Genomic DNA, 16,002 nt, shown 5'->3' with positions numbered 1-16,002 from the left:
CAATATACAAGGAAGTTGCAAGAAATTGTAAGTATTGTACCATGTAACATCTTCGCTATTTAAAGCTGCAGACAAGCAATATTCTATGTGTGTGGTTTTTTTTAAAAATAATTCAGTACTGTACTATGAGAAAATACTTGTAGCATTTTTTTAAACTCACTGAATTACATTTTTAATGTATTATAATGTAACAATCATTTTTTATTTCTACAGCAACAATTTACAACGTCTCATCCCCTTCCTCTTCTGAAACAGGCTCTGGCACACCCCTTTTTCAGCCTTGCCCTCTCTCTAGCAGTGCACCAATGGTATCTCGTGACTGCCTGGTCACATGGTCTTCCCCACTGAACTTTGCATCTTTGGTCCTCTACTGTTGCACTGATTGATAGCCATTTAGTGAAACCCTCAGCTAAATCTTCGCCGATTGATCGGCAATTTAGCTAATTACTCATCATTGTGTGGATTGTATTAATGCACATTAACATGGTAATGATTTCAAAGCTTTGTGACGTAACAAAGGAGGGAGAGGGAGAAGGTGGTATGATACCTTTTATTGGACCAACAAGTAGTTGATACGTTACAAGCTTTCAAATCTCTCAGGGTCCTTCATCGGGTCCTACCCCATGAAGGACCCGGAGAGGTTCCAAAGCTTGTAACATATCAACTACTTGTTGGTCCAATAAAAGTTATATCATACCACCTTCTCCCTCTCCCTCCTGTTACTACATGGAAGAAATGACCAACATGGCTACCCACCCTTCTTTGCAAAGCTTGGTGAATAAATGTAAAGGTGCAAACCCACACAGGCGCACAGGAAACATAGTTTGGTAAATTTTTTTTATATTTTTACATATTAACTGGTTTTTCAAAATACATCTAAGAATGCTAAGGTTTGGCTGCTTTCATTTTTGGGAAATGAGTTACAAGCTGAATTTCTTGGGGGCCTCTGTATGGGGAAGTGTTTGTCAATCAAGTGTTTCCTTTACCCATTGGCCACACTGTCCTTTACTGAGAAGCAATAAATATAAGAGGAGAGGAATGTTGGGCTCTGGCTGTGCACTTACAGGACACACATTGACATCAGACAAAAGTGAGTAGCCAAAGGAAATAAAATCCCTCCCAAGTCAAACTATAAACAAAAATATAAAAAAATCCTTGTCTGGGTAAAAAAAAATCATACAAATAAGACCCCTTAAACATGCTACTGGAATTAGTTCCCTTTGGTCCTACGAGGGACTGCCCCTTTAAAAGGCTAACTGACAAAAAGTATAGTCATGTTAATCAGGAGTCTGTTATAGGAACAATTAATATCTGCTCCCAAGAGCTTACAATGAATGGTTTAATACCCCTTGGGAGGTACTGTCACATGGAAGTATCACTGGGCTATTAAACAGGTTCTCCTGCTTCGAAGACAGAAATGTTACCACTGGTCGACTCACACATGCCTAGAAATGCAAAATATATAGACAATGTACAAATAATCATGTTTGGAGAGATGTAGTAGCCAAACTGGCCAATGACAATGCTGAATTTCTTTTCACATTTCTAACTAACCAAATACATAATGAGAGCAAAGTTTGGTAACAAAAAAACAAAGACACATAATGCTGGTCCAATAAAAGGTATTACACAGCAAGGCATATCATGCATATTCTAAATGTATCTGCTTGCCTTTGATGTACTATATTTGCTGCAGAACATATTTGATTAAACAGTTAGTTATAAACTTTTGAGTATTTGTAATGTAGACACATATTGTCAAGGATGGTTACAGCCTCACTTACTTACCCCTTACTTACCCCTGAATCAGTGTGGAAGCTTATTCATGGTGTATGCTGAAATAAACACACACAGGAGATTTAAGATGTTGGTATTATTTATTTTCGGAGAGAGTCAGTGCTACACAAGTTTACACTTGTGTACTTTTTTTTTTGCTTCTTTTGTTTTTTTATATTTTAGAAAAGTAAGGTGGGCTCATAACCTTTGGCTGCTCAAACTCTGTGTAATGAAAACATAAAAAGCCTAGAAAAATGGTTTCATAGCTGGCACAATCTTTGATAAATGTAGCAGTAGGAGCTTTCCATTTTAGGGATGTCTTTATTATTCAGAATGTTGTTTTGCTTCTTTAACAAGTAAGGATATGTGAAGCAGGAGTGAACATATTAGTGTCTTGTTGAGGTACCAAAACAGTACCAAATAATTCCTATACTAAATACAGTACAGTAGTAGCTGCTCGAATTCTTCCTCTTAGAATGTTTGATATCCTAATGTTGTTATAATACAGGATGTAATTACATTTTCATGACACGGTCTATTTGTCTTAAATACATTCTCTCTCTATAACTATCAAGGCTTACTCACTTCACACATATGTATTATTATTTGTGTGTAGCATATTGGCTCTCAAACCTCCACTAATTTTTGGTAGCAGTATTTTCTCTCTACTTTCCATGAAAGTCTGCACCTGGTCTTGGCGACGTGGATGTGAAGCGTGCTAGAAAACTGGATAGGCGTTCTCAGCAGCTTTCTGGAATATGCAGCCCTGTCTGAGGATATTTAAAGGAGCAATCCAAGCAATATCCTAAATTTGTGTTTTTTATAAATAAATCAGTTTTGTACTATTAGATAATACTTCCTCTGGATCAATATAGTGTAAGTACAAATATAGTATCTCTTGTCTAAATTTAGCATAATGAAGGTTGAACTGGAAGGGCGTTGGTCTTTTTTTTAACCGCATCTACTATGTAATTTACTGCCGTTTAAAAAAAAAAAAAAAGCAACTCAATGCCCTTTTTAATGAGTTTTCATATACAGTGCTGATATTGCTTTGATTTCTATAGGTTTTAAACACTTTCCCAGCAGTGCAAGATATTTGTATCACTTTCCAGTTTGTGATAATTTGTTGCCAATATCCCCAGCAGTTTAGGCTGCGAACTGTAACAATAGATATATATTACCTTAGTAATATAAGGATACATTGTAGCTGCTGAGTTACAGTACACTGACTGAAGGATTGATTTGAAACTGAAAGGCAGCCATTTAGTAAACTCTGGGAAGCAGGATTTTGCTGATTGATCACAGGAGAACGAATCGATCGGCAGCTTACTGTGCGTAATTCATCTTCAATAAAGGTAATCAAAGGCTGCCTATATTAAAACTATATATATATATATATATATATATATATATATATATATATATATATATATATATATATATATATATATATTAAGCTGCTTGGATTGTCTCTTTAAAGCATATATAACTCAAAGAGTGTATTTATGTGTGTGATATGAAAATATATGTATATATTTGAGGAGGCTTTCATCCAGCAATGGATCGACAAGGGCTGAAGATGATAATGATGAGATATACTATATATACTGTATGGACACTCATGTGGGAAACTGCAATTTTACACCTGGTACTGGTGCCTTGTATACTGTACTTGGCAACAAGCACCAACATTAGGTGTTCATTCACTAAAGTGCAACAGAAACCGTCAACAGTTAACTATTCACTTTAAGCATATACTGGTTAACTGTCTTTGTAGATACAACACATATTTATTACAGTAAGGGACCAACAAGAGATTTCTTCATCAATGAAATTATAGTGTACAGATTGATCAAAAACTCCCAGGTCTCTTTAGCATTTGATACATATTATATAGAAGAGACCTGTTAGATTTGGATAGCTTTAGATACAGTACTATAATTTCATCTATTAAAGTATACAAACAATACCCTTCTACAGCACAAATAATGCGAGTAGAACTTGCATTTTACTGAATGAAACCCTCAAATCGTAAAGTCTGCAGGACAGGAATTTAATTATTTCCCACTAAATTCAGAGTCAGTGCAATACAGGAATGTTATTATGAAATATATTTATGTCACATCTGTACCCTTACAATTCTAATATAGATTTTTTGGAGTAGATAATATTTGCACGATATTGAGTTTCTTGGTTATCTGCTGTTTTGCCCAACGATTATTCTGAAAATGATCTCCTCTTAGATGACATTGGACATGAAGAAGCAATGTATGGCAGTGTCTATTTAAATAGTTTTTATTCTGATTTTAAAATGATTGTGTGAAGGATTGTGACTTATCGAAAACGTTGCCTTGGCTAATAAATCAGGCACTTTAGTGGTAATGGTTCTAATGTAACACACTGCCAACCTCAAAAATTACTGGAGACTTTGTGCATAATACCAATAAATAAGGAGGTAATACTTTAAGCAACATACCAATAAGTGAAGAAATATAGCTGAAACAAACATAATGCATGAAACAAATACTTTTCAGATTTTTTTTCGATATACCTCTAAAGACAATATTCTTAAGGTCACGATCATAGACATATTATGCTAGTAGAGAGAATCTGATTGCAGATAAGGGCTCTGAGACATTTGGCCTGCCCTTTGCTTCTCTTAAAATCAAATCTTACATAGGTACTATTTCATCTCAGACTTTTATTTAGTGTTTTTAATGTTCAACAGAATAAAAAGTAAGTATGACACCAATCTTTAAAGTAGCAATCCAAGCAATATTTTATATGTATATTTAAAAATAAATCAGTTCTGTAGTATTAGATACAACTTACTTCTATTTTTTTAAATTAAACTCAATGACATTTTTAATGAGTTTTAATATACTGATAATCCTGATTTCTATAGTAAGTTTTAGCACACCGCCCCAGCCGTGCAAGATCTTTGTAACACTTTTCTGTATGTGATAATTTGTTGCCAATATTCCCAGCAATTTGAGCTGTAAACTGTAACAGATAATGTTACCTTAGCAATATACGGATACATTGTAGCTACTGAATTAGAGTGACTGAAGGATTGATGTAAACAGAAAGGCAGCCATTTAGTTAACCCATGGGAAGCAGGATTATGAGGATCGATCACAGGAGAACAAATTGATTGGCAGTTTAGGTAATTCGTTTTTTAATAAAGGTAATCAAAGGCTGCATATATTAAAACAAAACAAAATATTTTTGTCATTTTTTTTTTTTTAAGATGCTTGGATTGCCTCTTTAAGGATGATATAATTAAACTATTTAACAATTGAAAGTCAACTGAATGCATTCCATCTTAATTCAATCTTTTTTTTTCTCAAAAAACTATGAACTCAAGATTATCATCATTAGAGGTACTTTTTTTTTTTGCCCAAGTGTCTGACTCTGCTATAAAGCTGCATGTTTAAATACTACAGAAACTTTAAACTACGTAGGACACAACATTTCATTAAAACGGTTTATTAATAATATGCCACCTGTCTGTTTCATCAGCTATACAGTGCAACCGCTACATACTTACATAGTGGTTTATGTTACAATTTAGTTTTATGTAATAGCAAGGATTTACTTAGAAATGTTTTTGTTCTTGACCAAGTCTTTTTCCATACACATTTTTTTGGGGGCAAACACAAAATAATGTCAGGACTGCAGACTGTATCTCTGTATTACTAAATACTCCATGTGTGTTCTTTGCATACAACACACTAACAGACTTCCTTGTAACTGAAAAAAAAAAGTAGCTAGAGACAAAGGGCTTTGGCATATTCAATGCCACTTCATGCAATATATTTGTAACACCGCTGCGAACAAGTTTTACAGGAAGCATATAAAAAGGAATATATCAAGAAAACACAATAAAGCAGCATTCCATGTTTCAACCAACATTGAAATTAGGATAAATAAAGAGGGGGCATTGTAAGAAATGAAAGGCTAAATTCACACTAAGCTCTGTTATGTATGTCTTGGTGTTACTCCAAACCGGAACTCTTTTTGCCATTTTAAATACTGTATGTAAAATGATTTCAAGTTTCAAATTTTCAAGGTATGTATCTCTGGTGTGTTCACAGGTGTGGAGTATACAGTAGGTTAATCAATTTGGAGTTATATAAGTCAATGGACTCTCTCCTAAACTGGTCCCGGTGCCTCAGTCTACGTTTTCAGGGTCTGGAAGAGTTAGGTATGACCCAAATAACGAAGCATTATTTTGTGGCACGAACCTTACAGTAATGGTTGTGAATATGGAAATAATCTGATTTAAACTAAAATGACCCAATTTACATGTCATTTACAATAATGGAGTAAATTTACAGGAGTAAATACTAGTTAAAGCCATATTATTTGCTTTAGTGAATACTGTTACGATTAATGGGTGTTAACTTAGGTGAAAATAGTCTAACAGATCTTCGGAAAATAAGCCCTAAAATCCTTATTGCTTAGAGAGACAGAATATCAAGTTATGCCCTTTTCAAAACGCTTAAATATTTCCCAATCAGCATTTTAGCTCTCTGATGTGATATGTGCAGTACAGCTCAGCATCTATAATTGTGTGGTCACAGGTACCATAGCTTAGTGGATAACCTGGTTGGTATAAACTCAAGTCTCTCCAGTGTTCTGTGGCCACACCTTTCTACAGTAATGCAAGTGAGGTTTTAGTTTATGCTTGGACCACATGCTTATGCTTTTCAACTTCATGCAGACGCTGTAAACTGCATGATCAGACAGTGTTTCAGGAGGATCCCTACACATTGTCAGCAGGTTTACCTTTATAAGTACAGTATTACTGAAAGGGCTAATGCCAATATTGCATTTCAAGTATGATTTCATTTCATTACATACAACCCACAAAATATTATTTTCACAATAGATGCGAAAATAATTATATTTTCATTATTACGGTGACAGCTATGCAATGCTGCTTTAAAGTGTGAAACCAAATACCACTTGCACAATCTTTTCTTGAGCTACACATTAGTAATTATGCATTTCATTCCCTCAGAAAGTCTACCTATTCCAGTAAGATAAATATGAATATGAAATGTTTTACTTTTTTTTTCTGATTTTTTTTTTACATTTATGTAAGAAAAATATTATTTTAGAATAAAAAGAACACATACAAAATATTTTCTCACAAACCAATGAATCCAAATAGAAAATATGCACAATGTATCTCACGACCTACAAAAATGGCTCTATGAATGCATTGTATAAGGGAAGTATCATTCCACTACCGACTTAATAGGTATAACTACCTAAAATAAAAATAAAAAGCCTGGGTATTTACCCATCAATAAAAAAATTGTTCTAAATTCAAAGTCGTTTGTTGTTTTCAATTAGAATCATAATATGAAAACTTCTTTACATCTCTTCCTCAACTTTTAGGATCATACCGGAGAAGACTTCAATGCCAGATGGCCCCCCTGACTCACCACCGGATACTCGAGGGGGTACACGGGCAGGTGGTCCTGTGGTACGATCCTGTACAAAGTGTACAGTCTCCCTGCGTGAATGGTTACTGTCCACCAACTTTTCTAAGGTCCGATTTAGCATCTCTACATTGTCTGCCAATCGCCTGCTCTGCTCCACTAGGTTCTCCAGGATGAGGTTCTGATGAACCATTAGGGAGCTTTGTTGCTGGTACCAAGATGATAAAAGGCTATTTTGTTGTAACTGACCCTCCATCAACTGTTTTTCAAACTCAGAAACGTCATGTTTCCTCCTGGGATGCTGAGCTGCCTGAGATAATCGCCTCACGTATGTGGATTTCGGCAGGTTCTGAGGCGAGGATGGCGGGGAAGGAGATGAAGCAGAAGTCTGAATAATCACTGGATGATCTGACATTTCAGGCTCAGTTGTTACTGGCATTTCTATAGTTTTTAGAGGCACCCACGTGCAACCAGGGCCATTTTCCTCCTCATCTGTGGGGATTAAAAAGATGAAATTACTAATTCTTTCACAACACCAAAAATAGATGTGAATCTGATGTATAACACACAATAGAAATGATGCATAATGCGGATCTATGGTGTGTAACAGCTAATTAGAAAACATACAGCAATTATAGCTCTTAGCTAACAGAGCCCTAAACATTTGATGCCAAACGTGGACATGCTCTTCAGTTTATTGTGTACTGAGAAAAAAATTATAAAAAAAACTTGGAAAACAGACACTCTAAAATAATACATGATATCAGCACAAGTTATAACAAAAAAAGTATCACTAAAGTGCCCATATTAAAGAATTCTAAGAACATTCCAACAATCTCAGAGCCATAGTACTCTGCTGCTTGTGTCTTTTTGAGATAAACTGAACTTCTAGACACTTTACCTGACTGAAGTTCCAGAGCTATGTGTGGGGCATCAATTTCCACATCAATTTCATCATGATCATCGTCGTCATCATCATCATATCCGGGATAAACATCACTGTTGGTATCGTTTTGTAGGACTGAAGTGTTACATTTCCTGTTACTACTGCCAGTGCTCACTACTGTACGCTTTATAATAGCCAATTTCTCCTTGGTACGTCTTTTCATGTCATCCCATCTTCTCCTCAAATCTCTCGTAGTTCTTGGAGATCTTGCTACAGCATTAATCTTCTTGGCAATTTCTAACCAGATCCTCTCTCTCGCTGGTTGGCTCAGGTTGACTCTCTCGCTTCCATAGAGTTTAGAATGATGTTTGGTCACCTCCGCCACCAAAATTTCAAGCTCAAGAGGAGAAAACTTCTCCTTTCTCTTCCTGGGTGCACAGGCCATTCTAAGGTTTCGCCTCTTGTAAAATGAAACAAGAAGTGCAGTTTGACTCTACATTCCAATAACCAAAATGAAACAATAAGTTGAACATACTACAGGTAGACTAAAATATGCAAAGATCGCAAGATGTGCAGTTCACTCCAAATTATCTCCACTGGCCTTATTTTAAGCAAATTTTATGTGTAACTGCAATTTTTATTATTAAAATGTTTCCATGTCTGAACAATGAAACCATGAAAATGAAATATGCAGAAGTATGCCAAATCGGTTATTCCAATAATACTCACCATTTCACATGCTTTATTATTTTTATGCTACTGAAGCTACACTAAATTATATAATCATTAGATTCTTTTGGAACATCTTTTTATTGGACCAACATATATGTGTGCGCGTATAATATATATAACTACATATCTATACATACACATATATATACACATATATATATATATATATATATATATATATATGCAAACAAGATACCTGCAACAGACTAAATATAAAGACTGCACATCTCAACACTTAACTACTGCTGTGATGCCACCTTTATTTTTTATATTTGCTGCAACCTCACTTATTTTCAAATTATGCACTTCCTTCCACCAGTCTCCTTATGTCTCTAACTCTATTCATATATCTCCATCTCTCCTTTCTTCCCCACTTCTCAGTTCACATGAACTCCTTTCTTACCTGCGTCCTCTGTCACCACACAGCTATACACCCTGCACTAAAACACACCCCTATAAATCATCTGCACACATTCTCTTTCTATCCATGCTTCTCCTCCTTGCTTCTGGGGATATCTCTCCCAATCCTGGTCCCTGCCTTATTTCTACTTGTTCTCGTCCTCGCCTCCCACATACAACTTCTACTCCTTCTGGTGTTAACCCCTCCAACCTCATACCCATCCCCTGCTACCCTCCCTCCTCTCTCCCTTTCTCCTGTGCCCTTTGGAATGCTCGCTCCCTCTCTAACAAGTTCCTCTTTGTGCATGACTTCTTTCTCTCTCACTCCCTGCTTCTCTTTGCTATAACTGAGACCTGGCTCAATCAGTCTGACTCTGCTCTGGAAGCTGCCCTCTCTTATGGTGGCCTTTCCTTCTCTCACACTCCGCGCCCTGATGGCAGGGGTGGAGGTGTGGGGCTCCTGCTCTCCTCTCTCTGCCGTTACCGAACTCTTCCTATTCCCCCCTCTCTTGCCTTTCCCTCCTTTGAGGTTCACACTGTCCAGATCTTCTCTCCTCTCCCTGTCCATGTGGCGGTCATCTATCGCCCACCTACCTCTACTCATCCCCCTTCTGCCTTTCTCTCTCACTTTGAATCCTGGCTCTCTTTCTTTCTCTCCTCAGACTCCCCTATTCTTCTCCTTGGGGACTTCAATTGCCACATTGATGTCCAATCTCTCCCTTGGGCTTCCCGCTTTCTTTCTCTAACCTCTTCTTTTGGCCTTCAACAGTGGACTGCAGCCAGCACCCACAAGGATGGCCACTACTTAGACCTGGTTTTCACTAAGAACTTCTCTCTCTCCGATTTCTCCATTTCCCCTTTTCCTCTCTCTGACCATCACCTCATCTCATTCTCTCTATCTCGCTTCTCCCCTTCTCCACCTCCATCTACCCCCCGGTTCTGCAGAAACCTGCGCTCTATTCACTTACCTGACTTTGAGTCCACGTTACACTTCTCCCTCTCCTCTCTAAGCTCTGCTACAGACCCTGACAACCTGGTCAGGAGCTACAACCCTGCCTTGTCCTCCTCTCTTGATCTACATGCCCCGCTTTCTCTCTGCCGCACTCGCCCTTTTAACCCTAGACCCTGGTTAAATTCCCACACGCGCATGCTGCGTTCCTCCACTCGTTCCTCTGAACGCCTCTGGAGGGAATCTCATACTCTCGCAGACTTCCTTCACTACAAATTTATGCTATCCTGTTTCAACTCTGCCCTCTCGCAAGCTAAACAAGCCTACTTTTCTTCACTAATCAACATGCACAAGTCTAACCCACGCCGACTGTTCTCTGTCTTTGATACTCTACTCAAACCACCCTCAGCTGCCTCTCCTTCCTCCATCTCTGCTCAGGACTTTGCTGACTATTTTAAGGAAAAGGTGGAATCCATACGTCAGAACATCCCCTCTGTTTCTTTCTCCCATCCTACACCTCTTCCTAACTCTCCTCCTGCATTCCTTGACTCTTTTTCCACTGTCTCAGAGGAGGATGTGTCGCTGTTGATCGCCTCTTCTCCCTCTACCACTTGCCCTCATGACCCCATTCCCTCCCATCTCCTAAAACCTCTTGCTCCTACTATAATCCCTACGCTCACGCACATTTTTAACTCCTCCCTCTGCTCTGGAACCTTTCCATCCTCCTTCAAACATGCAACAGTCATACCATTACTCAAAAACAGCAAGCTTGACCCTACCTGTCTTTCTAACTATCGGCCTGTCTCCCTCCTGCCTTTTGCCTCTAAACTCCTTGAACGTCTTGTATTCGCTCGCTTGCTCCATTTTCAACACCTATTCTCTCCTAGACCCTCTACAATCTGGCTTCCGCACTGCTCACTCCACGGAAACAGCCCTCACTAAAATAACTGACGACCTCCATGCTGCCAAAGACAGAGGTCATTACACTCTGCTCATATTTCTCGACCTCTCTTCAGCATTTGACACCGTGGACCACCCTCTTCTCCTTCACATTCTCCATACTCTTGGCATTCGGAACAAAGCTCTATCCTGGATCTCATCCTACCTCTCCCATCGTACTTTCAGTGTCTCTTCTGCCAACACCTCCTCCTCTATTGATCTCTCTGTGGGGGTACCCCAGGGCTCTGTCCTGGGACCTCTTCTCTTTTCTCTGTATACACTCTCTCTAGGTGACCTAATAACATCTTTTGGGTTTAATTATCACCTCTATGCTGACGACACACAAATATATTTCTCAACACCCGACCTTACACCTGCTGTACAAACCAGAGTTTCTGAATGTCTCTCTGCTATATCATCCTGGATGGCCCTCCGCCGCCTTAAACTCAACATGGCTAAAACAGAGCTCCTCATACTTCCTCCCAAACCTGGCCCTACTACCTCCTTCCACATTACTGTTGGAACTACGATCATTCACCCAGTAGCCCAAGCACGCTGCCTTGGGGTCACACTCGACTCCACTCTCACATTTGCCCCTCACATTCAAAACATTTCTAAAACCTGTCGCTTTTTCCTCCGCAATATAACAAAGATACGCCCTTTCCTCTGTTGCTCGACTGCTAAAACTCTGACTCAGGCCCTCATTCTCTCCCGTCTTGATTACTGTAACATCCTGCTGTCCGGACTTCCTGCCTCTCACCTGTCTCCCCTACAATCTATCCTTAACGATGCTGCCAGAATCACTCTACTCTTTCCTAGATCTGTCTCAGCATCTCCCCTCATGAAATCCCTCTCCTGGCTTCCGATCAAATCCCGCATCTCACACTCCATTCTTCTCCTCACTTTTAAAGCTTTACACTCTTCTGCCCCTCCTTACATCTCAGCCCTAATTTCTCGTTATGCACCATCCAGACTCTTGCGTTCGTCTCAAGGATGTCTTCTTTCTACCCCCTTTGTATCTAAAGCCCTCTCCCGCCTTAAACCTTTTTCATTGACTGCCCCTCACCTCTGGAATGCCCTTCCCCTCAGTACCCGACTAGCACCCTCTCTATCCACCTTTAAGACCCACCTTAAGACACACTTGCTTAAAGAAGCATATGAATAGCACTGTGGCTATTCTGAACACATGACACATAAAGCTTGGCCCCCTGCAGACGCACTTACCAGAACTCCCTCCTACCGTCTCTGTACGTTCTCCCTACCTACCAATTAGACTGTAAGCTCCTCGGAGCAGGGACTCCTCTTCCTTAATGTCTAAAGCACTTATTCCCATGATCTGTTATTTATATTATCTGTTATTTATTGGATTACCACATGTATGACTGCTGTGAAGCGCTATGTACATTAATGGCGCTATATCAATAAAGACATACAATACAATACAATAAATAAGTGATGTTAAAGTCAGGTCAAAGGTGTGGCTTTAAATAAACACAAGTAAATAGACACAAGTAATCCACATCTCTTGAAATCTATTTTTTATCTATTACTGAATAAAAGCATGCAATCTATCATAGTGTGTGTGTATATATATATATATATATATATATATATATATATATATATATATATATATATGTATATATATATATATAGATATAGATATATATAGACAGTGTTCGACAAACCTATACATTTGCTCGCCCCGGGCGAGTGGATTTAACCCCCGGGCGACTAAATATTGGCCCAAGCAGCACACGTTTGGTACTAGGTGGCGAGTAGATTTTTTTGTGTGGCGAGTAGATTTTTTGGTGATTTGTCAACCACTGTATATAGATATATATATATACATATACATACATACACTATACACACACACACACACACATTATATCTACATTCTATTTACTGTATGCATTGTAAAGCTTGCAATTCAACATCTGAATCACAAGTCTTAGTTCGAAAGAAGGGTCTTTAGTTTAATATTGTAACTAAAACATAAGATACCTGTCCCTGCCTAAATCTTTAACCTTGGCCCATGAACTGAACTTTCCAGGTTTCACTTTTTCATTTATATCGGGCAGAATTCTCTACATTTTACTGTTGGCTGCCAATTATCAGATCACCTGTGGCTAGGTGGGAGAGGTTCATAAACCAATTACAATCCTCCAAAAATACAAATCCAATCTCTAGCGCATTATTAAATATAAAGGAGGAGGATAAAGGGGATATGCATTGGTAATGTTTAACTTCTGCAGGGATCAGGGAAGAAATGCCCATATAATCAGATGTGGCAAACTTGAATCACCACTATAGTTACCGGTAATGTCTGTTGAAAATCAGAAGGGAGTAATATGTTAGAGATTAAACTTGTTCTTTTTTGGCTTACTGATATTAAGCTTCCAAGAAAACCTAGCTCCATGAAAAAAGATTAACTGAAGTCTTACTAAAACATTGCTAAGTCCCAAAACTCTTGATGCATCTATCTCCATTCAGGGATATTCAAGCCCTAGAAAAGATCGATCGAGGAGGGTTATAATTTTATATTGACAATTCCCTACATTTTGTGTGACAATCTTTGTTTGAAAACTTACATGGTCAGATTTGCCTAGCTTTGTCTAGAACCAGTGGTTCACAACTCAAGTCCTCAAGAACCCCCAAAAGGTCAGGTTTTAAGGATATCCCTGCTTGAGCACATGTGGCTCAATCATTTTGATTGAAACATTACCTGTTGAGGTTCTTGAGGACTGGAGTTGGGAACCACTGATCTTAGCCAATCATGATTGCTCGTATCTACTGCCCCTAAGACCCCACTACAATCCTTATCTGTGACTAACAATATTTATTCTCTGAATGGAAACCGCAGGTGGTTAGTTCTTGGTGACTTCAAACTTATTTGTCTTGATCCTCAGAACAAAATCTGGTCACAATTATTATTACTAAATTGACCCCAACTAATTTCTCAAGTACTTGAACCAATCTCAAATCTCGCAACCACTCATTGTTAGATTGGACCTCACCCCCATCCCAGCAGTATCCAATCCTCTGGTATTCTACTTGACATTTTCAGTGTTCATGCGGTAGCGTATTGTGTACCTAAAATCAGACTGTTAATATCAAGCCCTAAAGTTCCAAGTTCCACTCGCTAGAACATTTAGAAACTTCACCCTTCAACAATTTCTTGTGGACCGTACCAACTGCCCTTCATATAGAATCAATTTGATCCCCCGCCCCGATTTTGCACTTGTCAATTTCCAGTTACAGTTCCTAAAATTCTGTGCTAGCCATCATCCACTGAAGAGAATCAGAGTCTGTGGGGTCCAGCTTAACCGGGTTACATCTGATCTTATTGAGATTTCCTACAGTACTTTAGGGATGCCTTGTGGAATAGAAACAAATTAACGGGCTCTACTAAGGATCTCAATAATTACAGATAATTGCGGAATACATGCAAAAGGTAAACAAGACTAGCAAAGGCGCAATATTTATCAAAACAATCAAATTCTACAAAACCCTGAAAGGTCATTAGTAATATATTTGACCAATCTCTGTTCTGCCTATACTAACCAAAGACATGGAAAACGGTTATCTACCAGCTAAACAACTATTATAAAAAGTAAAATTTTCTTAGTCAATTCCAATCTGCCTTTTGCCCAAATCACTCCACAGTAACGAGCCTCTTAAAAAATGCAATGAGATCCAGTGTGGAATTGAATATGGACAGTTGACTGGTGCAATATTCCAAGATTTTTGCAAAGGCTTTCAATTTTCTCAAAGGTCGAAAACTGGAGCACTCAAAACAAATTGTTGTTTTTGTCCTCCAACCCTATTGTACTGTGCTATGGAATATGCTGGAACGCTATAAATAAATGATAATAATAATAATAAAAAAAAGACAAAACAATAAATATGGTATTTGGACAAAAGCTACATTTCAACAGCTTGCAATGACAGAGCAGCGAATCAGAGTCAACTCCAACAGTTTTATACAACTCAATATGCCGTGTTCTCATTATGTAACTATAACACCCCCCTTTGCGGTATGTTAACTTGACTAGGTTGGATACTCCTTGAGTCAAGACGCCAGGTCCATTTTTCCTGCCTTAACTTCAAATACTGTCTGAGAAAATTACCCAACTATTGGAGCAGGCTTCTCACCCCTACAGTACACAGCCCTCATCTTAGATTGGCCTCCAGATAACTATTTATGCTGCCACCGGTCAATAAAGAATCTGGTCGCTCTTTCTTTTCTTACAGTACATTACTCACTTCTGGAACAAATTAGCAGAGTCCCTCAAAAACGTCGCCTATTTCAGGTCTTTCAAGGCTAGGGCGGTTTAAACATGTTTGTAATTGTAATATATAATGTCACTATAATATTCTGTACCCAGAACATGGAATGGGACCTTTGGCCGTGACCAAAGCAACGCTGGCAGTCTGCGGCCACTGCAACTCACCGCCAGGCAGGTTGACGCTGTACAATTATCTGCTCCTAGTCCAGCGAAGGTTGCTGCTCCGGTGGGACACGCGGCTGCCTGCTACGCCATCTTTAAATGTCCCAGGGGACATTTAAAGATGGTGCTTCGGAGCGGCAGCCGCAGGACTCTTGAGTTCTGGGTAGCCACTCATGGCGTCAGAGCAGTGGTCACGGCACTAGGACCGCACAGCGGCCGAAGTAAATTTGCCGTGGTCAAAGGTTCTAGACCGCCCAAGACATACCTGAAAACTCTCAATGGATTTTATCCTGGTAAAATCATTTAGTTAATAAATACATGACAGTCCCTCCAAGGACCGATGTTACCTTAAGTGGCATGGTTAGTATATTGCATATACTGTAGCTTGTTGACACCTTCTTATAAACCAGGGGT

The 16,002-nt window shown here is 38.7% G+C and overlaps 1 protein-coding gene across 8 annotated transcripts in view; it reads right to left on the bottom strand.

Moving 5' to 3' along the window:
* TSNARE1 (t-SNARE domain containing 1) overlaps window positions 1-16,002 on the bottom strand; it is a 593,698-nt gene that overhangs the window by 144,683 nt on the left and 433,013 nt on the right. For 6 of the 8 annotated variants that reach the window (XM_075581607.1, XM_075581590.1, XM_075581614.1 and 3 more), the window contains 2 exons: window positions 8,131-8,608; window positions 1,859-7,721 (listed from right to left, as the gene is read on the bottom strand). The exons of 1 other annotated variant lie outside the window; for it this stretch is intronic. In XM_075581607.1, the coding sequence (XP_075437722.1) occupies window positions 7,162-7,721; window positions 8,131-8,608 (1,038 nt within the window). In that variant the 3' untranslated portion in view covers window positions 1,859-7,161. Of the gene's footprint in view, window positions 1-1,858; window positions 7,722-8,130; window positions 8,609-16,002 lie in introns of those variants that run through there. One more of the 8 variants, XM_075581622.1, reaches the window with a different exon arrangement.

This window comes from Ascaphus truei, chromosome 2, assembly GCF_040206685.1.
Source record: "Ascaphus truei isolate aAscTru1 chromosome 2, aAscTru1.hap1, whole genome shotgun sequence".
NCBI classification, from domain to species: Eukaryota; Metazoa; Chordata; class Amphibia; order Anura; family Ascaphidae; genus Ascaphus; species Ascaphus truei.
Note: the sequence above shows the minus strand (reverse complement) of the source record. Positions and strands in the feature narration are given on the sequence as shown.